This window comes from Triturus cristatus, chromosome 5_2, assembly GCF_964204655.1.
Source record: "Triturus cristatus chromosome 5_2, aTriCri1.1, whole genome shotgun sequence".
In the NCBI taxonomy this organism is placed as follows: domain Eukaryota; kingdom Metazoa; phylum Chordata; class Amphibia; order Caudata; family Salamandridae; genus Triturus; species Triturus cristatus.
The window spans coordinates 39,775,811-39,798,615 of NC_140588.1; the positions used below are offsets into that span (position 1 = coordinate 39,775,811).

At 42.0% G+C, this 22,805-nt stretch overlaps 1 protein-coding gene across 1 annotated transcript in view; it reads right to left on the reverse strand.

Moving 5' to 3' along the window:
- Nucleotides 1-22,210, reverse strand: part of ABITRAM (actin binding transcription modulator) — a 409,780-nt gene extending 387,570 nt beyond the window's left edge. Inside the window, exon 1 of the mRNA XM_085606810.1 lies at nt 21,521-22,210. Coding sequence (XP_085462936.1) covers nt 21,521-21,605 — 85 coding nt within the window. The 5' untranslated portion in view covers nt 21,606-22,210. The remainder of the gene's footprint in view (nt 1-21,520) is intronic.
- Nucleotides 22,211-22,805: the final 595 nt, after the last annotated feature.

Sequence of the window (22,805 nt, forward strand, 5' to 3'; positions counted from 1 at the left end):
GTGTTAGAAAAAAAAAAAAAATCTCCGAGAGTGGTGATCCCGATGGCATCCCAGTCTCGGAAGCCGGCCAGACCAGCCAGTTGGGGCTACAAACCATTTGACCACAAAGGGGGATCCTTGGTCAGTCAACCCTACCATCCAATTTTACGCACGGCTTGCCTCCAAACCCGAAACACCACAGTAGTGTTAGAGGGGAGGACCCGACGCATCGGTGCTGAATAGAGTATGGTATGTAATGAGTGGGTTCCCATGAGTATTCGCTCCAATAAGTAGGCCGGGTCAGTACGATCCCCATACCACCACTCATTCAGGACAAGCAGGTGGGAGGCCATATAATAGGACAGGATATCGGACGTGGCTAAGCCACTGCAATAGGTAGATTGGAATAGCCCCAGCACCGAGCTAACCTGGCGAAACCACGACGGAGGGATACTAAAAGGATAATTTTGTAGTCGATATAATAAGCGTGGCAGGGAGACCTTCTTGAAAATAGCCGAGCGGCCCGGTAAAGATAGGGGCATATGGGACCATGTTTTCAATTCATCCCGCACCCAAATCGATTGGATGTTGCGTTCCCACGAAGTTTCAACAGAAGATGTCAAAAAGACCCCTAGATATTTCATGCCAAGCGTGGTCGTCTTTACCGTAGAGGCCCAGTGGCCAAGAGCCGGCTGAGGGCCAAGAACCCAAAGAGTGGACTTACTAGGGTTCATATATAGCTCAGATGTCTCTCCAAAGATCCGTGATCCCGAGCAATTTAGGGCCGGTCCTATTAACATCGGTCAGGAAGAGAAGGACATTGTCCGCGTATAAGGCAATTCGATCAGACACCCCCTGTGCCCACTCAAAGCCTGCCACCTGTGCATCGACACGTACCCATGCCGCCAGGGGCTCCACGGCCAGGGCAAAGAGAAACGGCGACAGTGGACATCCCTGTCTGGTTCCTCTGCCCAACGAGAACATTGATGAGACGGATCCTGCAACGCGGACTGAGGCTGTAATATTCGTATACAAGAGTCTTAAATAGGATAGAAACCGCGGGCCTAAGTTTAGTCGGTCCAACAGGGCAAACAAATACATCCAGCTGAGTGAATCGAATGCCCGATCCAGGTCTGCGAGGAAGAGGGCTCCCGAGAGACCAAGACGTTGAATAGTATCAACTGCGACCTGGGCGCGGCAGAAATTATGCCGTGTCGCCCGATGGGGCATAAACCCAGCTTTATCTGGATGAACAACCGAGGTAATATAAGGTATGAGCCTATTGGCCAAGACATTGGCCAATATCTTAGCCTCAATGTTGAGCAGCAAAATAGGTTGATATGAGGCATGGCAATCAGGGAGTCGACCAGGTTTAGGGAAGACCACTATTTCAGCGTGTCGCCAGTCCAGTGGCAGACAACCAAGCTCCCTTGCCATTTCCTATAGTATTTAAAAGATAGGGTCCTAGTTTATTAGAGAAACGTTTATAGAATTCACAGGGATACCCGTTCGGGCCTGGTGCCTTACCCGAGTTTAGGCCAGCCAATGCTAATTCTTTCGGCTTTTCAATTTGCCTCTGCTATCTATTTTAGTTGACTTCCTGACTCAGCTAAAAGCAATGTACATGCTGAGGGTTTGTAGCTGCCAGAGCACCTGGTCTCAGATTTTAACTGTCAACCTTTACTGCTGCCATAAGCACTCCTGCTCCCCCTCCCACTTTGCTGACCAAGTGGTTATTCATCTGCCTTTGTTTACTGAAACCTTTTTCTAAAAAACTTGATCTTCTCATTTCTGTTCACATGCTTACACTGCAGAAAACCTGTATAAAAGCCTTGTGTTCTGTGACTTCAGTGTACTACCTCAGGCAGCACTTGAGAGTGCTGTGTGGATGTGGTCCCACTCATGAGTGATTAATAAACTTGTTAATTATTCCCAACTCCAGTGCTGATCTCTATTTTGTTGGTCATTGAACCCATGGACAAAAGGGTGACCCTGCACCAGTGTACCCCCAAAGAGGTACATTTCCACATTTCAGCACCTCCGTTGCTTTTTTCTGCAGATCTATTGCCGCTTTCTGTACCCCCCTTTTCTCTTTCTGCACCTCTCTGGTCTCTTTCTGCACCCGTTTCTGCACCGTTCATGCCTCTTTCTGTACTTCTCTTGCTCTTTCTGCACCCTTCACGCCTGATTCAGCACCTCTGTTGGTTCTTTCTACACTGCTCTTGCTTTTTGCTGCACCTCACTTGCCTCTTTCTGCAATTCTCTTGCCTCTTTCTTCACTTCTCTTCCTTCTTTCAGCACCCCTCCTGCCTCTTTCTGTAACACTCTTACCCCTTTGTGCACCCCTCCTACCTTTTTCTGCACCCCTCTTGCCTCTTTTTGCACCTCTGTTGGTTCTTTCTGCAAGTCCCTTACTTCTTTCTGCACCTCACTTGCCTCTTTCCGCACCCATGATCCCTGTTTCTGCACGTTTCCTGCCTGTTTATGCACCTCTCTTGCCTCTTTCTGCACCTCTGAGTTAGAGGTACTTTTAATTCCCCTGCCCTATTATGTACTAGGGCCTTACAGGGGAGGTCATGCCAATCACAGGGATACCCCAACCCATAGTGTTTTCTAGTGTATGTAGGTGTTTTCACTGTATTCTTAGTGCCTTTCAGCATAGCACCAGTTCTAGGCCTGGTTAGTCAGAGTCAGTTACCCCCAATACCAGTCAGTAAAAAGTTGAGGGCACAGGATCACTTTGAAACAAGGCTCTTTCTGCACCTCTGTTGGTTCCTTCTGCATTTCTCTTGCTTCTTTCTGCACCTTCCTTCCTCTTTCTTCACATGTCCTGCCTCTGTAGGCATAGTTAGAAATTAGCATTTAAAAAAACCTTTGAAATTCACTGAAAAAAACATAGGTTTCAGGGACGTTATAGTTAGAAATTAGCCTTTAAAAAAAACATAGAAATTCACTAAAAAAAAAAAAAAACCTTAGGTTTCAGGGAAGATATAGTTAGTTGGACATTTCACTCGTACAAAACCAGGGAAATTCGGCCATTCTAGTTAGTTGAGCTAACTAGAACTGGCACCCCTACGCAATGCACTGCTGATGACGTCAAATATTACATCATTCATGACATCACTGATGACATCTCAAATGACATCACTGATGACATCATCCAACGGGATATTCTGATGCACCTCCTCACACCCTAATATAACCTTTGATACACCCACTCTAAAATGCAGATTACCATTTTTGAAACCATAGACACACCAATCCCAGTTACTACATACCCACTCACTGATTCCTAGGTCTACACACATGTCCACTCATTCATCCATACAGTTACTCATACATGCAGTCACTCATCAATACAGCACTATCATATGCACTCATACACCTATACAGACACAATTAACACAAAGCACAAAGGGTTGAGGCAAAGATCCTGCACCTATTACTAATAATGGCCTAGTACCATCTTTGAACACGGACGCTCTAGATCACTGCTGGCCACCCTGCCTATTTCTGTTATTACTGGATGAAAATTTAAATCAGACAACTATTGTGACATTATACTCATTTGTGTCATTGAATTTTTCGTTTGCTAAGTGGAATATGATTGAATCCACAGATATCTAACTCTGAGCACTGAAGAAGTCTCCATAGAGACGAAACGCGTTGGCTAAAAGAATCACTTGTATGATCTTTTGGATTTTAAGCATTTGAACATATTATATGATTAAAGAAAATGTATCTCAACTACAAGCAAACTTTGGACCTGCTTCTTCTATTATTTGCTATGGACTTTTCATAATTCAATAAATTGTAATGAGATTTTCTAAATGATGGGTGCGAATTCCATTTGATGTTTCCACCTATACAGACACTCACACCCCCCCACTCATCCATAGTTACTCACACACCTAGTCAATCATGCAAAGAATGAAACATTTCCTAACTGCCGTGAAGGAAAGTTTCAATTCTATTAAGGACGTGGAGGCGAGGATTATGGTTTTCTTTGCTGCTCAGCAGCCAGATAAGTGCCTTCCTTGATTCTGTTTATATGTAAAGCTTAACTGAATGTGTAGAACGTAATTGTGCTATTTCGCTTACTACTGTGTGGGGTCTCTGCGTTGCACGGGCGGTTCAGCGATCCGGGGGAATTCTTTCCCTGACACATTGGGTGCATCTAAATTTCTCCGGTTTTGTACGAGTGAAATGTCCAACTAACTACAACGTCCCTGAAACCTATGGTTTTTTCAGTGAGTGTATATTTATATACACACACACATACATGTGTCCCTTCATTTCTGAAAAATTACTGTTCGGATTTACACCAAATCATAAAAAATACTATTTCTGGGTAAAGCTTTAGCTTTCTGCCAAATTTGGTGTAATTCCGTTCAGACATTTTGGCTGCAGCGCTGTTCTAGTTACCTGTGGGAAACTGCATGGGGAAAATGTGTTTTGGGACCCACACTTTTTCTCAGCCCGTGCTCGACTAATCACCTTGAAACTTTCCGAGAAGGAGCAGAGCTGTCTGAACCTTTGTTGTGTCAAATTTTGTGAATATTTGTCAAACAACACCAAGTTATTACCATACTAAACAAAAACATATCCTATGGAAACCCTGTCTCGCCATAAAAAAACTAGTAACTGAAGTAAGCATAACTCATGCCATTAAGTAGGTATAACTTGTGCCATGACCATGCACTGCTTATAATCTCACATATTACATCACTCATGACATGTTCAATGACTGCATTGCTAACATCACTGAAGACATCTGAAATTACTTCATTTATGACAATACTGTGCATGGCGGGGGCAAACTGTAAGCATGCCTCTCTAACCACTGGTAGGTGCCTTGTAGGAATTCGAAACACAATGAGGACAGTTCCCTCTTCATAAGTGTTTAACTAAGCAAAGAATTAATCTTTGTTTACAAGATTTCACCTTAAGGTACAGGGGTCAAGCAAATTATCCTATTTGTGTAACTCATGCGGTTTATAAAGGAGCTCACATTTCAATTCCAATCGAAACAATGAAGACAACCATGTATGGCTCACACTTGTGAGACCTGTGTTTATTGTCCTCCTGATGACATGCAACTGTTTCCAAATGGATCACTTGGCCACCAAGATTCCTAATTGTGTGGTCTGTTCTTCCAACAGGAGGCTATTAATCCTCAAAAGCGTTCACTAAAGGAGACGTTACCCTTGATGTGATGTATTTTCAGAAGGTTCTTCCTCACTAGTTTGATCTCTGGATGCGGAGGCCTCAGAGCAACAAAAAAATATATAAATACTACCTTTCTCTCGCTCTTCTTTGTTTTGGTCTCCTAGAGGGCATTTTGTCAGGAAATAAGATCACGAACATGGATGCTCTGCCTTTTAGTGGTAAGCCCCCCCCCCCATTACATGCTAAGCGTGCCAAGGATAAGCTCTGATTAGATCTACCTCTGCAGACCTGTACTGTCTGCTGCCTTAGAGATTCCTCTGAGAGACTGGCTCCCCGGGGGGATAACATTTATACTCTATACTCCACCCCCCGCCCCTCCGTGTGCTCCTGTGCAAACGTTAGCCCATTCGTGCTGAATGGTAGGTACTGCGATTCCAAGAGGGGGCTGAAGGCAGTCTGAATTTTGGTCATTAGCTTGGGGTTGGCTGAAGTGAAGCACTTTTCCAGCTTGCACATATCCTTACTGTAAGACTGCCTGTCGGTCTCACAGCAGATAAAAAGGCCCGAAATTGGAACAGGTCATATGCACAATGTAATGAAGCCATCTAGGAGCCTTGCAAGCTATCTTCCCCTGGGGCTCTTAAAGTTAAAGTTCTGGGCCTGCTACATTTCACTTTTACACCTAAAAGTAAGATCTTCACTTCACAAATAAAAATATGAAAGAGGTTTTAGTACTAATCACAGAGGAAAATTTAAATGCAGCTACTGAGAATCATTTGAAATGTGCATATTTTAGCACAAACGCATTTCAATGCTTGGCTGAGTGAGGACAGTATTAAGGCTTTGAATTTGGCCAATAGTCGATCGGCTTGAGTCACGCACAGGAGAGATCAGCTCCAGGGAAGTGCGCCGCTGTAAGTGTGTGCAATATGAATGCCCCCACTACCAACTTGTGCGTGCTCAAATCCCATTTATTTTGTCTCTTGCTAAACTGTGTGCTTGTTACATGTGTGATCACCACATATTTAAATCAAATGAAATGCGAAACAAATCACTGCCAACTCGATGACGGCACCTCGCCTTATATGCTGTGTCCTGACTCTTGTCCTTTTTAACAATATCAAAGTAGGTCTGCAACTTATACAGAAAAATATTTTTTAATACCATAACATTGCTGCAGTACCTACCTTACAGGGAGTGCATTTTAGGTATGATTGGGGCTGGGGCAATGGTTATATATCACAAGAAGAAAAGAAAAAAAACTAATATCAATTTGACAATTCATTTAAGCACTAGTTAGTACCTTCTTTTAATATGAGGCCTAATTTTATTCGGCTCCAATTATTAATTTTTCAATTGGCAATACACTTTCTGGTGCCTCATAAATAAGGCGAAAAAAGGTTTCAATACATGTGCGCCTGTTGAACATGAAACCTGTGCTCCCATTAGAGTAGCCTGTCACCTAATAGTGTGTCTCATAATGTTTCAAGTAAAAACTATTAAACCTATATTGGACTCTGTTCCGATTATGTAGATTTGTAGGGATAAATGAACCAGCCTAATTGGGGCTCAATTTCCAAAGACACTTAACCATTCTAAGGATAATATAAAAGACCCTTATTATTCCAATCTTCTCCAAAGCCTTTATAAAGTGTTCCTAGTGGAAAGTCCCCGCTTACATGGGGTATGCTCTCCAGGGGAAGTTGACATGTTTCGACTTCTATGGTTAATTGATGGGGATTAATTGAGAATTTTTTCAGGATTGAGGCAGATCCTAAGCATGGATTAGCTCCTCATCTAAAATCCTGTGCAAGACTGTTGGTTTTTTCTCAAAACTCGAAAGAAAATTTGACTGACTGGCGTTTTTAGGTCTGGATTGACAGCACTGTTGCGCCAGACCTTTTGCAATCAAAAACGTTTTCACGGGTAGTATTGCAAGTGACTGTGGCTCTGCCCAGATGCAGGCTCATCTGAGTACAGCTTTAGATTTGCCAAAAGCTGTGTGCTGCCACAGAAAGAGTATTTATCGTCCATCCAGCTGCGATCATTTGTTTATCCAGCTGCTTAAACCAGTCTTTTTATTAAGTAAAGCTATTGTGTTTAACCTTTTAGTCAGACCCATGCGCCGGTTCACTGATAAAATATCAATGTCAAAAATATTGATGTTCTAAATAGCGAAAAAATATATATAGAATACAAAAATATCGACTCCTATACCTAAACAGGTAAGTACAAAAATATTGATGTAATTTCTTTTTTTTTTTTTAAAGATTTAAATAGATTAATATATATATATATATATAGATTTTATAATATTAATTCTAACAACATAAATTAAATGTAATATACATTTTTGCAAAATATTACAAATAAGGGACAGGGTTATTGAAGTGGTTGTTGAGTTTGGTAGTCGCTAGAATTTTGGTGATGTCATTGAGATCGTAGAGTTTGAAAGTAGACAGTGAGAGTTATTTTCGGGCAGCATTAGCTTATGTTGTACCGGGTTAATGGCTTGAATGATCTTTGTGGTGGCTGAGTTGATTGCCGCCGTACTAAGTTCGAGTTGGAGGAAATTCGTTTTTGCTGCCAAGAATGAGGAAAATTCTTCACTACTCAGCTGTGAAGTCGATGTTAAGAGTGAGAACTTGGCCAATTTGTTCGATTGTTGTTTCAGAATTTCGAAGAGCTTTTAGTCTATTTTTGGCATTGTCAAGTTCTGATTTGAAGAAGTCTTTTTTTTATTGTAGAATACTTTTATTGTATGAGTTTCTGGCTTTCAGGAGTAGTTTAAGCTGGTGGGGGGGGGGGGGGGGGGGGGAAATGTTGCCTCCATTTCCGTTCCGTTGATCTGAGTTTGCATCGCTCTTCATTCAGGGCTTCGCTGAACCATGGGTTTTTGTCTGGAATTCTTTTGAGTTTTGGCAGAGCGGCTGGATCGCAAACTTTGGACATTGTGGAGCTATAGTGAGCAGTGAGGGCATTGACGTCTGACATGTTATTGGTGGGGGTAAGAGCCTTCTCGCTGTGGGAGGCAAGGTTGTTCCAGTTGATGTTCTTTGTGTCTCGGCTTGGTTTGTTGCTAGAAAATTTCTTGTTAGCAGAGGGAATTTGGAAGGTGATAATGTGATGGACTGACCAGTCACAAGGGGTAACCGAGATCGATTCAATTGTATTTTGTTTAGAGATGAGCCAGTCAAGAGTAACACCCTTTGTGTGAGTAGGTTTTCAGATAGCTTGGATCAGGGAATGGTCTGCAAGGAAGGTTTTGAGGACGTTGTACTGGCATTAAAAAAAAATTGAAGATGGCGGTGCTAGAAATCGAAAGAATTACAAGTAAATCGTAGACCTCTTTTGTCTCTATTATAGGAGGAGCATTGCAAACTACATAGCCACCGACACAGAATGGACTTTAACTGGAAGCATTTGAAAAAGGCTGTTCGCCGAAACGAGTCATGCTTGTGAAAGAAATGTTCATTTAAAGAAAAGGAAGCATTGAGCTGAATAAATGCAGTGCCATACCCATAAGAGTGCTCCGTTTTTCCTGGTGGAGGAAGCTAGGTGATTATGTTTAAGCGTGCAAGCTACATGCACGCCGGAGGCACCCGTCAGAAAGAGTTCAGCAGTTGTGTGGCATATATATTTTAAGATATATTAAAAACATTCTAGAATAAGTTAAAACAAACTATAAAAAAAATATTTAAACTGAAATTGCCCCATACAATTAGGGCAACAGTAGAGAAAGTGTTGGATAGCAAAATAATTAAATTTACTATTCCAACTCCAGTGTGTGCAACAGTAGGGAAAGTGTTGGATAGCGAAGATGTAAAAATTACTATTCCCACTTTAAAGAGTGCAACAGTGGGGAAAGTGTTGGATAGCAGAGGGGTCAAAGTTACTATTCCCACAACACTGAGTGCAACAGTAGAATAAGTATTGGATAGCAGAGAGGTAAATAATACTATTCCCACTCCAGTGAGTGCAACAGTTTGAAAAGTGCTGGATAGCGGAGGGGTAAAAATTACTATTCCCACTCCAGTAAATGCAACAGTAGGGAAAGTGTTGGATAGCGAAGGGGTAAAAAATGACTATTCCAACTCCAGTGAGTGCAAAAGTAGAATAAGTATTGGATAGCGGAGGGGTAAAATTACTATTCCCACTCCAGTGACTCCAAAGATAAGGAAAGTGTTGGATAGCGGAGAAAAATAAGTTACTATTCACACTCAAACACTTAATTTTTTTTTAATAAAAAATAAACAATATTTAAAAAATAAATCTAAAAATATTAAACATACAAAAAGAACACATTAAATACATAACAAAACCCCAGAAATTATATAAAATAAATACATTTAAAAAAAATAATTTTAAACTAGAAAATATTTACAAACAAAAAAGTTATTAAAACATAAATGTATTTGTTTTATTTCCTACGCTATAACATCACACCAATAACAAAACACTTCAATATTTTTATTTAAGTGTTTACATAATTAACAGTTAATAAACAATTAAAAAATAATAAAAATAAAACATTAATTAACTACACAAACTTTAACACAATAATATCCACAAGACACACCTAAATAAAACTATAAAAATAATAACACAATTAAACTTATTTTAAAAATGTAAAACTATTACTATCAACAACTAATAATTAAATTGAATAACCACCCTTTTAAAAGTAAAAACACAAAAAAATAAACAATTACCCAAAATAAATATCAAATAATTAACATTAATTAACTACATATTAAACACAAATTACTTACCACCCTTTACTCCTATAAACACCACAACACATACCTAAAATTAATTACACAATTACTAATAACCAATTAATTAAAATAATTAACCAATTATTAATTCAATTAAAAATAAATTACTTCCCACCATTCACACCTATAAAAACCACAACACACCTAAAATTATTTACACAATTACCAAAATTACCCAATTAATTAAAATTAACCACCAATTATTAATTTACTTTGCACAGTTGACACTATAACATCTCAATTAAACAGATATCAATAAATTAAATATTAATAAATACAAATTAATCAATACATTTAATATAATTAAAATTACTTCCCACCCTATTCCCTTATAAACCCACAAGCCGCTACGGAACTAAAAGTTCAGATAAAAAACAAAAATAACTATGAAAAATGTAAACATATTAAAAATACAAACAATTATTATACAAAAAAAACATCACATACATATACAATATATACATAATACTAAAAACAATATTTTTAACTATATTTTTGCAAACGATATTGAATAAGTCGATATTTTTCAAATCAATATTACTTGCCCTAAATCGATATTCTTGACCACAATATTCTTGCTGTCGATATTTGTGCAACTCAATATTTATGACTCGATATTCTGTCTCTGCACCATTATTAAATAATTATTGTTTGATCTTTTCTGTTTGTCATGTGTGAAAGCTTATGCTCAGTACAGAAGCGCTTTGTTGGTTATGACAGCAAGCTTATGTTCAGGGATATACGTTAGATAGGTTTAGTATGAAAATTTACAATAACGTCAGTGTGCCTGACATTTATTGTGAAGCGGATATCTTAAAGTCAATAGGCAGTTGAGTGTATTGTTATTATTCTATTGAAATCTGCAGATAGGTATTCTGTTACATAGAATCTCACAGTTTATTATAGTAGGCAAGGGTTAGGTGTTGATTACAAAGATACGCTGACGCACATGTAGCTCCTATGCTATCTCATGAGGGCATTCCCTCATTTGGATGGAGACATGGCCCCATGCAAATGAGGGAATATCTTTACCTCTGCGCCTACGCGGTAGTATGGATGCGGGCACCAAGAAGCTTTCAGGAGGCGCATTGAAAGTGTGCCATAATAAGGTGGCACACCGTCAGCGCACCTCCTGATGGCAGTCCTCAGAGGGGTCCTATGGACCCCCCCGACACCCCATTACAGGCGGGTGCAGTCACTCACTGCACATGCCAGCAAAGGTATCTCTAATCACTCTTTAAAGTGTAGGCGGGTTGTTGCTGCACAATAAAACATGGTGTGGTTTTGATGCAGCCACTTTGTATTGCACTTAAATGCGCTGCCCGCATAGACGGCTGCCATAGAGGCAGTGCGTTCACTGTAATAGGGAGCACACTTTCTTTCTTTATGTACGGTGCTCCTATTTAAAGGTGCACCATGGTGCAAAAAGGAAAAGGGCACCCTATGTGTCATAGTGTCTCAGGTATTTTGTTTTGCCAACTGTATTGTTGGGTACATTTTTAATCTTGTAACTGTTCATTTGATGGTTGTCCTGTTGGAAAGCTTATGCTCAGTACAGTAGTACTGCGTTGGTTATGGTAACAAGCCAATGTTAAAGGGTACAGACATGATTGGGTCCTGGTAAAAGTTGTGTCCGAAGCCATAGACGACAGACACCACAGATCTAATCTGTGTTAATAAAAAGGTACAAAAAAAATGAAGTAAGGCTCTTATTTTATTATGACTGTGTTAAAGCCAATGATTCTTATGGGTGGATTGTTATTATACCGTGTTAAGCCTGCGGACATGTACATAATTAATGAAATCTTACAGACTACCTTTGTAGGCAAAGATTTCGGTGTTGATCATCCCCAGTAACAAAGCAAGGGAGTAGGGGGCGGGGAAGGATTAAAAGATTTGCACTTTCATAATTCTTGTTAGAATCTCTTTGAAAGGACATGCAGGCTTACTTGGTCTGCCAAAATTAGTATAATGAAAAACATTTAAAAAAAATACGATAGACACACAGACAGCAGATTAAAAAATATTCTGTCATTCACTGGGAAATAAAGCCAATAGAATAGAGCCAAAGGTTGAAGCAGATTGCTTGCATACATCATTTCATTCAGAATAGGGCAATGGGTCAGCCACTTCATATATTGGCTCTATTGCCCCATGAGCAATGGAATTTTTCGGACCCTGTCTGCATCCACCTGAAAATTAGAGCCCTTCAGTGACAGGACTGCCATGCCAATCTTTCAGTTTCCCAATGTTTCCCTCTCCTTTCTTCTCACCTTTTAATTAATGGAGATACTGCAGCTCCACAGAGAGTGTAAACAGGCTGGTTGCCACTCGTTTCATCTGCAGTGCACAGCATACTAGGAGAGCACAGCTTCTATAACAGACAATCATCATGGAATGGCATTGTCCAGTTTCACTGTGTTACCATTCCAAGAATGCCAACACATTGATTTTAATATGTGGAAGCCCTGAGGGAACTTAAAAAATTCAAAACCACAAAGTACAATACCGTAACAAGATGGCCAACTGCTGCTATATTTAATTTTGGATGATTTGTTACTGCCAAGTTTAGACAGCACCATGTTTTCTTTTTATTTATCTTGCATTTGTGTGTGAGTTTACTGTAGTTGTGCAAGTTGCCGAATGCAAAAGTGAGTAAGTGGGTTACTAATATGAATTGCAGAAGAGTGCAAGACCAATAACTTAACCCAGCATTGAATGAGGAGGCACTCCGATTGGCATTGCTAATGCTTGATGGAGCTATTCTGGCATAGTATATCGTGCTATAGCCATCTCAATTGTAGTTTCACACGGACATTCTGTCTATCTTCTGTGTACCCTATTTCTTTAATTGCCTGCTGGGTATTGTCACTTAGTTACTTCAGTGTGTCTGCCTGCTTTTTTTGGGGCGGATTTGTTCCTCTCGCTCCGAGAAGAAGAACCGCAATGAATGATCTACTGCTCTAACTTGAGGTTGCATGTTTAATACACACGCTTTTGTAACAATTTTGCAACAAAGGCCAAAACAGTTTGACATGCCGATATATCACATAAGTTCAGCCGCAACCCCTGTGAAGTGTTGTTGGCACTAGGCCCGCCTCAATGAAATTAACCACAAAGAGACAGGAGTGAGGAGGCTAACTAGAGTGGGGTCATTTGAGCTTAGCTCCTATTATTGGCAAGGTCACTTGACTGGTGATGTCTGGAAAGGATGGGATAGGTCGGTGGGTGAGAGGGTCTTGTGTGGAGGAACAGCCCTCTTGGGGACGGTTGTTTTGACGTATCCTCAGGACCCCTAACCCTGCTGCCAAGGAGTATGGAGAGCCAAACCAGCTGCACTGGTAAAAAGATACACACATTTCCACCACGCCATAAACTAGTAAACCAGGGCTTTAAATGGGCAGGGTCCCTCCAGGCATAAGACCCTGTAGTAATTATAAGAAAAATAAAAAATAAATTATAAAAGGAACTATAAAAAGGTTCCTTTCCAAGTCCTCTATTTACGTCCTTAACTTCACAATCAAAATCACTGACAGATTTATGACCAATGAATGTATCAAACGTTAAAGTAATTCATGTCAGCGATGTAGTTCCTAGCATGTTTGGTTTAATCTTGCATTCCCTAAGAGTGTTAACCATTTCGTGGATGTTGTGCTTTTGTATTTTTGGGGTGTTGTATATTACTCTTGTATAGTGCATACTTTGAACTGAGTTAACTCCAGGTGTTTATAACAGGCCATAATTAGGAGCTCTGAGTTGAGGCCGAAGGCAGTGCAAGTTTCTCACAGTGAATCAAAAAGTTTTTCAGAATACATGGGTTATCCAATCCTTAGCCACTCTGAAGACCGCATAGACAAATTCTTGTGTAATCTAGTTGCAACTATGATTCTGAGCAAATGTGTGTGAAGGAGGTACTCAGATATCAAAATATTGACAAGGCAAAAGTAAAAGAAAATATAGTTTATTTCACAGTCTCACAATTTCAGAATTGAAACATTTTCAACCGTAATTATATATAGCAAAATTAATGTTGTTACTGCCAGCTTAATCCTTACAGATACTTGGTCGCCTACACACATATTTCAGTATACAAGCAATTCTGTTTAGATGTATAACCTGTGCCTTTTAAAATTTCAGTGAATAACACTTTCTTCAACCTCAAAAGACAACAGCTCCTTGCCCCTGCTTCTAATACACCCAGTCAGCGTGCTTCCCCTTACCAGTTATGACATATGGGTACCTGTGGAATCTGTCCCCATCCCAATCATTCCTTCCAGGAAAGGGTGAGCCCGTTTTTAAGTGGGAGGAATGGAGGGAATATTTCATGAATTACATATCCACGTTCGACGCCGATGAAGACTTTAAGGCAGATAAAAAGTACAAAATGTGGTTACATTGTTTGGGTGCTGGAGGTATAAAGGTTTACCATAGCATAAATAAGAAAACATGAGGAGAAGGTGCTGGAGATGTGTTTGAAAATGCAATAGATTACCTTAATACCGATTACAAGCCCACCATCTGTGTGGGAGTGGATAGATACAAGTTCCTCCACAGAAAACAGGGCAAGGAGGAATCCATAGACGAATATGTGTCAGTGCTAAAAGGTTAAGCGCTGAATTGTCGCTTAAGGGATTTACATGACCCATTTATAAGAGACCAGATTGTCATGGAAGGGTCTTATACTAACATTCAAGACTCGAACAAGGGGAGCAGGTGCATATAATTGTCCTAATCGATCGTTTCTCTAAATGGCCCGAGATTAAGTTTGTCACTCAACCTGATTCCTTAAGTGTTGTGTTGAAATGAAGAAACTCTGAAGCGGTTGAAGTTCAAGCGTCTTTATTCTGTCATCCACTCTCCGCCACTGACAGCCTGTTGAACATTCCAAGGTGAACTCTGGAGGATCGTACCAAGAAGTAGGAAAGGCGGGGGAGGAAGGAAGCTACCACTAGGAAAAGAAAAGGAAAGTCACCTCAGGGAAGGACCAGGGAAAAGGAGAGAGATTACAACACATCTCCCTTCGAGGGAAAAGGAAAACCAGGGGAAAGGACAAAGTGAGCGGGTACCAAGACCTGTGAGTAACAAGCTTAATGTAACAGAAACATAGAAACCCCCAGAGTCTGGACGGCGGGGATCGCCAGCAGGGAAGGAAGGAAAAACCGCCCTGTTACATCTTAAGGAACAAATCAAAGCTACATCCATACCATAAGTACCAACTATATCAGAGAGATATTAGTACAAAACAATGACATACTAGAGGGGTCATGGTGGGATTGTCAGGCAGAATGCAAATACTGTGCAGGCAACTAGGGAGATGGGGAACCCCTCCCTAAAGCACCACATAGCAAGAAAGAAGGCAGAAGGAAAACTACGAAACGAGCAGGAGAGACATGCCAAGGACAACCCCCATCCCACACACCTGCCAGGCAGGCCAGAAAGAAAGACGAATAAGGCAAACGTAAAGCATTCACCAGCCTACCTTCACCAGCCTACCTACGAACGAACACAAGGAGGAGGGAATACAGATCACCACACGACAGGGAAAGAAAATGCGAACAAGGTAAGGCTGGAGACACAGGACGACATCAAGCAATGTGACGTCCAATCTCACCGACGAATCCAAGTATGACAACACACTGAAAACTGAACAAGGAGGAAGCGGAGAAAAAGCAAAGTATGTACAGACAGCAAACTATTACTTCCCCCCCATATTCAATAAACAATCCCAATGCATGAGCTGACATACATTATACAAAATCCAACATGCAACTTGTAAGAGGAAGATATCAGTTATGGGGACTAGAATACCTAGCCCTCCTCTACTCCTGCGAGCGAGGTGAGGAAAACTTAAATGGGACTGAACCCTTAAGACGCCCTAAGTAGGGAGCCCAGAAATGTACATGGTTTCAGCTCATAAAATATGTGCCCAGGTAGGGGTGACAAAGTAACAGTGAATGGAAGCATGACCCCTAACCGGTGCCCTAATTTGAGAGTAACAACCGTACGGTTTCTATGTTTCTGTTACATTAAGCTTGTTACTCACAGGTCTTGGTACCCGCTCACTTTGTCCTTTCCCCTGGTTTTCCTTTTCCCTCGAAGGGAGATGTGTTGTAATCTCTCTCCTTTTCCCTGGTCCTTCCCTGAGGTGACTTTCCTTTTCTTTTCCTAGTGGTAGCTTCCTTCCTCCCCCGCCTTTCCTCCTTCTTGGTACGATCCTGGAGGGCATGGGTTGGCCATTTCCCTTGCACTCACCCGGTACATTTTGGGTTCACCTTTCGCTCATGGGTTGTGGGTACACACCGCCATGGTTTATTGCTTGGTGTACTTGTGTACCACTGTACATTTTTTATAGCCTTGCATAGGCAAAAGTATGGCAAACATGAACCATCCCCAACCTATGCAAGGCTATAAAAAATGTACAGTGGTACACAAGTACACCAAGCAATAAACCATGGCGGTGTGTACCCACAACCCATGAGCGAAAGGTGAACCCAAAATGTACCGGGTGAGTGCAAGGGAAATGGCCAACCCATGCCCTCCCTGTGTAGGGAAAATAATATAAAGTGTAAATAAGCACACCACAAAACCTGAAAATGAGCCCCCAAGTTGGGTGCTGTTCCAAGAACGTGAAATGTAGCCCCATAAAGCATGCATGCATGCTCGAACCCATATGCACCTCCAACCCTAGAGGTGTCCCCACAAGGAGGAGAAGGCCAGATACTTATGAGTCTCAATGTTGGACACCCAGTGAAAACCTGCGTGCGCCCACTATTGGGAAGTTCCAACGGAACTCTCATTTCCTGTGAAGACATGCGGTAGTCAAGAAGCTGAAACTAGTGTAATTTACAGAAATGCCACAATGCTTAAACATAAAGGATACCAAAATCGGCCAGGCTTAGCCAAACGCACTGTCCACCTTATAGGTCCTGAAAGTAGACATGAATTCTGAAAAGTTCAGCATTGTAATGGCTTTCAACAGAAAAAACTTGTAGATTGGAAATCTTGCAATTTCTGTGTGCGTTTGCGGATCTAAAAGTCTACTGGTTCCTTCAGATACATTAGGCACCGAAAATGAGACGTCTAAAAAAGTTTCACCCTGACTCCATAATATTGACATACCTTAGGCTTCTAATTCACTTCGATGAGCATTTAGGGAAGCACACCCCAAGTAGTTAAGCTTACTAAAAACCACACTGATAGGTCACCACCTGCTTCCTTTACCCTGGAGAAGCTTGCTGTCATAATTGTTTACAATCCTAAAAACATGGAGTCACGTACGGAACGTCGAGCCGGATGGCTATCGGTGCAATAATGCACCAAAGTGTTCACTGTGCGAAATACGTCACCGTTGGAGCTGGTGACGCGCTGGACGTCGGTTGAAGTGGCGTTCGACCTCGAGCTTCCATCTGAGGTAAATTTCCCCGCAAAGATTATCAACACGGAATGACAGTTGTTACTTGTTACCGTCCCAGCATTGCGCACACATAGTGAAGTGAACTCCAGTTCACAACATATTGATCGAAGGAAATGTAAAGAATCACCATGCTGAGCGGAAGCGGTGTGACCCGTCGCTCAACACAGTGCAGGCACCTATTGCACAGCACAAATACGAAGCGATGACAACAGTCACTTTGTGAAGGTCGTAATGACAGGATAATTAGTAAAAGGTATAACTTCCCCATAACATAGTGTATATGCGTACACGGTCACACAGCATGGCCAGGAGCATCATTCCATTACTTGCCACATTTGTAGTTGTAAGCAAAGGGGTATAGGTGTGAGAGAGGGTGCACCATCGTGGTTGAGGGAAGTGAACTTGTTGAAAAATGGATATTTCATCACTGTCGAATCAGCGTAAAGACAGTCACAGAACCCTCCGGAGACAGGCACCTTTATGTAAGCGTGACACACAACTCACCAACACGGCTCCCTCAGCATTACGTAAGCATGGAATAAGGTGCCTGTAATTTCCCAATGTCAAGTTAAACCTCAGTCACATATTTGCCCCGAGAGACTGGCATGCTCAACTTCATTTACAAATTGTATACTTCTGGCCAGAATTAGATTGGATGAACTCAGAGGTGGAGTTGCGCGTGGAACCCCCCCCAACTCGTGTTACCTCAGCCTTATAGATAACACCCATCTTAGTACGAAACAGCAGCTGTGGGGAACCACAGATGCTACGCAGTAAGTAAGCATCAACCATTGTTGTAGAAAGATAATATTAACGCCAGGTCACATGGTGCAGAAACCCGACAGGAAGAACATGTTTCCCAACGAAGATGACACCGAAAAACATAGAGTTAACAGGTGAGTCACTGGAGTAAATCGCAGGATTCAAAGTTCACAATGGGTAGCGTTACTTTGCCCCCAGACACCCAGCGCAGGCAGTAAAATGACTCCAGTACATGCCAGTTGTAGAGATAGAATCATGGTCGTGGAGAGTGCCCCTAAGTGCATCAGCCTGAAAGCGGTGATTGCATTCCCATTAAAAAGGAAGTGGAAAACCACACAGTATAGTTGTTTCACCATAGTCCAATAGTATAAAGCAGATGAGCACCACACGCCTGAGCTGGGGCTGGCCGTAGGTGTGGTTGTTCATCCTACCTGTGTAGACTCCTTTTCCTCACATTAGAAGGTAGTTTCTTGGAAGAGACATGTTCTGCAGAAGAAACCAGCGCAGGCTCCCGAAATGCACACAATCCAATGACCACAGACAGAAGGACCACCCATGTGCGCAGGAACACAACTTCCACCCGCCGACTTCTGAGAAAGAGCGGCACATTTGGTAGATTAAACAGGTAACACACTGCAGTTTCCCTTGGAGAGAACCACACGCGACCTGCTACACTCAGCAACAGTTCATAATGGAGATGAAAACAGAGAAGAGCGGTACTAGGCTGCACTTCACAGCGGAGCGAGTAGGATCCACGGTGGTCAAGACATAACACAGGAAACTGTTGCGCCATAGTCAAAGACTCCGGCAAGCCCCCAGTCTGCGTCCTCCAGGAACTGAACCGCAGAATATTAAATCCGAAATGTAGAAAGAAAGAAGCACTGAAAGGGGAATTGACATGTATGGCCCCCTTCGCCAGCAGTCAAGGAACTTTGGAAAGCCCCAACTCTGCGTCCTCACAGGCAATGAACCGAGGAATAGTAAATCCGAAATGCAGAAAGGAGAGAGCACTGAAAGGGGAGAGGACAGAAATGGCCCCCCTCGCCAATTCGTCGCCAGTGTTGAAATGAAGAAACTCTGAAGCGGTTGAAGTTCAAGCGTCTTTATTCTGTCATCCACTCTCCGCCACTGACAGCCTGTTGAACATTCCAAGGTGAACTCTGGAGGATCGTACCAAGAAGGAGGAAAGGCGGGGGAGGAAGGAAGCTACCACTAGGAAAAGAAAAGGAAAGTCACCTCAGGGAAGGACCAGGGAAAAGGAGAGAGATTACAACACTTAAGTGTTGTCAGATTCTTGGACGATGTTTTTACACATGAGGGACTTCCCAAACACATAATCAGCGATAATGGGCCTCAATCCAAAATACAAGACAGAACCCTCACGAGGCCTCCTTCAAAAAGGAAGTTAAATTGATTCTACTTACAAAATTCACTTGATCTTTTTGATGCAGGATGGTAGATATGTACGATGTTGGAACAGTTACCGATTGTTTGACCTATTGTAAGCATTATTTTTTGCGTATGTATATGCCTATACCATATCTGTCTATTTTCCCCTTTTTCCTGTATATGTTGTAAAGCGATCTGATACCCGCAAGAGTCTGATCCGCGCTATATAAAACCTTCAAAATAAATAAATAATTCACGTCCGACACCTTCAGGACCTACATGCAAAGAAACCAAATCAGTCACAAAACCACCTCGGTCTACCATCCCGCAGGTAATGGTGCTGTTGAATGTTTCAACAGGGTCATCAGGGGCATTGTCCAACTAGCCAACAGTAATAGTCGGGGTTGGAAACAGGAAATCCTTAAAACCCTTTGGGCCTATCGCATGTCACTGTGCATCACTACAGGCCATAGCCCATTTGAACTCATGTGAGGACCAACTCCTTTGTCTAAGGACAATGTGGGTTGGGTTAAGGCTTCCAAAAGAGTCCATTGGTCGGCTGACCGTGATAAGGGCCAGTTGATGGAGGCACAAACCAGTTGCAAGGACAGGTTTGATCAGAAACACGGGTGCAAACCTGCAAAGCTTGAAATTGGAGACACTGTCAAAGTTAAGAGAAGTGGTCACATAAGCATGGGTAAGGACAGGTTCTCGCAGCCCCTATCCATACGCAAAGTTTCTGCAACTCTGCTCTCTTCTGTGACGGTAAGGTGTGGCATTTCTCTGCCCTCTCACTGTGCAAAAACACCCCTGTTGACCATGACATCGATACCCAACCTTACACTCCTGCCCACGGCAGTACATTTACTGGGTTGTCAGATGAGGAAACGGACTACGAACCTCACCCCTCTAGTACCACTGTACACACCTCACCATTGCAAACTAATGCCACTCCCATACACAGAAGACCTTACCCTACAAGCACTAGTAGAGCAGGAAGAATATTGCCACCCACTGCCATGCTTGACGCTGCCCCCACTCTTGGCACAAGTAGAGCAGGGAGAAGGTTATTGTCACCGGTGAAACTCTCAGATTATGTTTGTGAGTAGTATTTGTGCAATGCTATATGGTCTTGCTCACTTTAGGAAATGCATTATTGTTTAAATCGTTTTCTCTCTTTGTCTTGCCCTCTCCATCTCACCCCTACCCCTCTCTCAATCCCCTATTCTCTCCTTTCCCAAGGGGGAAGATGTGTTGTGATTTGCTCTTGTGTCCACTCTTGGACACCGTACCGCTGCTCCTACTGTCACCAGCTGCCAGCATTGGAATGTTGACAGTTATCAGCTGGTGGCCTTCGGAGCGGAGGCGTCTGTTGCGCTCCGCACTTCTCGGAGCCTGTGTTGGTGCATATAATAAGGAATGTACTTGTTCTACTGCAACTTCTTCTCAGAGGAATTCTTTACTGTTACTTATTTGTCTCAAACAACTAACAACCATTAAGAAAGCTAATACTCTTTGACTGGTTTTGGTGGCGTACATATCTGGATATAATAACAGAAAGCTCAGCGAGACAGCAAAATAATGGTCGGGTGTTACATTAGAGCTATCACAGAAATGTAATTTACGTGTTTAATCCATGGCCTTAATTACGTAGGCAACACCCCCTTTCAGAACACCCAATCGATCCCCCACATCCACACACTTTTTTCATCCCACTTAAAGCTCTTCCGTAAGCATTATCAAGAGACTCATAGAAGAGTGAGTACAAGTATTAGTAACGTAAGTCCAGACCCAGTGTTTCACTTGAGGGGGGCGGGGGGCTGTCAGATGCACTAAAATATGTTCGGTCACACCAAACCTGGTACGCATGGACATCGGTGAACAGTACTCAGACTCATTTAGTGCTATGTAAAGCGCTCCGATACCTTCGATCGAGTTCTAACTATACAAAACTGCAACCAGAAAAATAAAATAAAAATAAACTCATTGTGAATGACTGTGACCGAGTCGAAAAGATGCGATAAATTACCTGGTTTGTACCAGCGAGTATAGTACCGGTCCACAAGTGACGAAGCGTCGGTCAGCGGTAGTTCACGTTCTGAAAGCACGTCCATGGTGACTGATGAGTGCTAATCGCCAGAGTGCGAGAGACCCTCCTGATTATTGTACAGCCCAGATTTTGCGATTTTAAATAGTGTGCGCATGAGTCTTTCTTCCAGGGTTCTGACCATGCTAGATATTTTCGATAAAGTTTTTGTTTAAATAAAAAAAAAGTCTGAAGTGAAGTCTTTCTTTTGTGTTTATGCGGAACCAAACGTTCCCGTACACAAGTAGAATTAATCGGAACTAATCGTTCCGAAAGCACGTCAATTATTGTGTTGCGAGTACGTTCTGCCGGTAGGTTTCATTAAATGTCCTAACAGGTAACAGCCCAAGGTTTACTATGAATTTCCTTAAAGGGTATCAGCCCCAAGGTTTGACGGCCAGAACGACAGACCGTATTTCGGCACTGCGCGGTAGATTGTTCACTTTTTGATAGGTTTATATTGTAAAACCTATAAATAAGTTCCTCATGCTGCAGTTGCTGTATTTACTCGACAGGTTCTTAACGAGGAGAACCTGGAAACCCGCATTGTTTTCCCAGGCGGATGGCTCTTTGTGTTCAATTCGTTCCGAAGCGGGCGACTCCTTTGAGGTAGTTGCCTACCCTTGTTGCTGCGGAGAGGTGGCTTCCCGAGCGGAGGGCTAAAACAGAAAAAATAGGAAAAGAGAACAAGCATTTGCAATGCAATAGGTCTCACATTTGCGAGAGTTTATTGGCCTTGTTAATGACAATGCCTTTTATTTATCTGTTTTGATAATTAACACATAAATAAAAGGTATTATCATTTACAGTGCCAATAGTTCAAAGTCTTGTTAATGCAGAGACCTATTGCATGGAAAGTGAAAGTATGCATGGCACACTGAATGTTTCAGGAAAGCATGTGGTGCCTGCAGTGGGAGAAACTTATTAAAGAAAATAGTGCTTACAGACTAAATAAGACATACTGTTTAACAACCGAAGTAATAGGGCCAGTCCTCATGGGAGGTTACAAATGAAGACAAGGAGGGACTAACAAGACCATTAACTTATCAGAAGCCAGCACTTATAAAGGACAATGACACACGCCAATGACAAATTTGGGCGCCCAGTGGGCAGGGCTTCAAGTCCATACTCTAATACAGCATGCATCATAGAGCAACGCATTGACTGCCCAGGGTCGACCTAAAAAACGTAGTATTACGCCTTTTGGAGACACGTAACACATAAATTA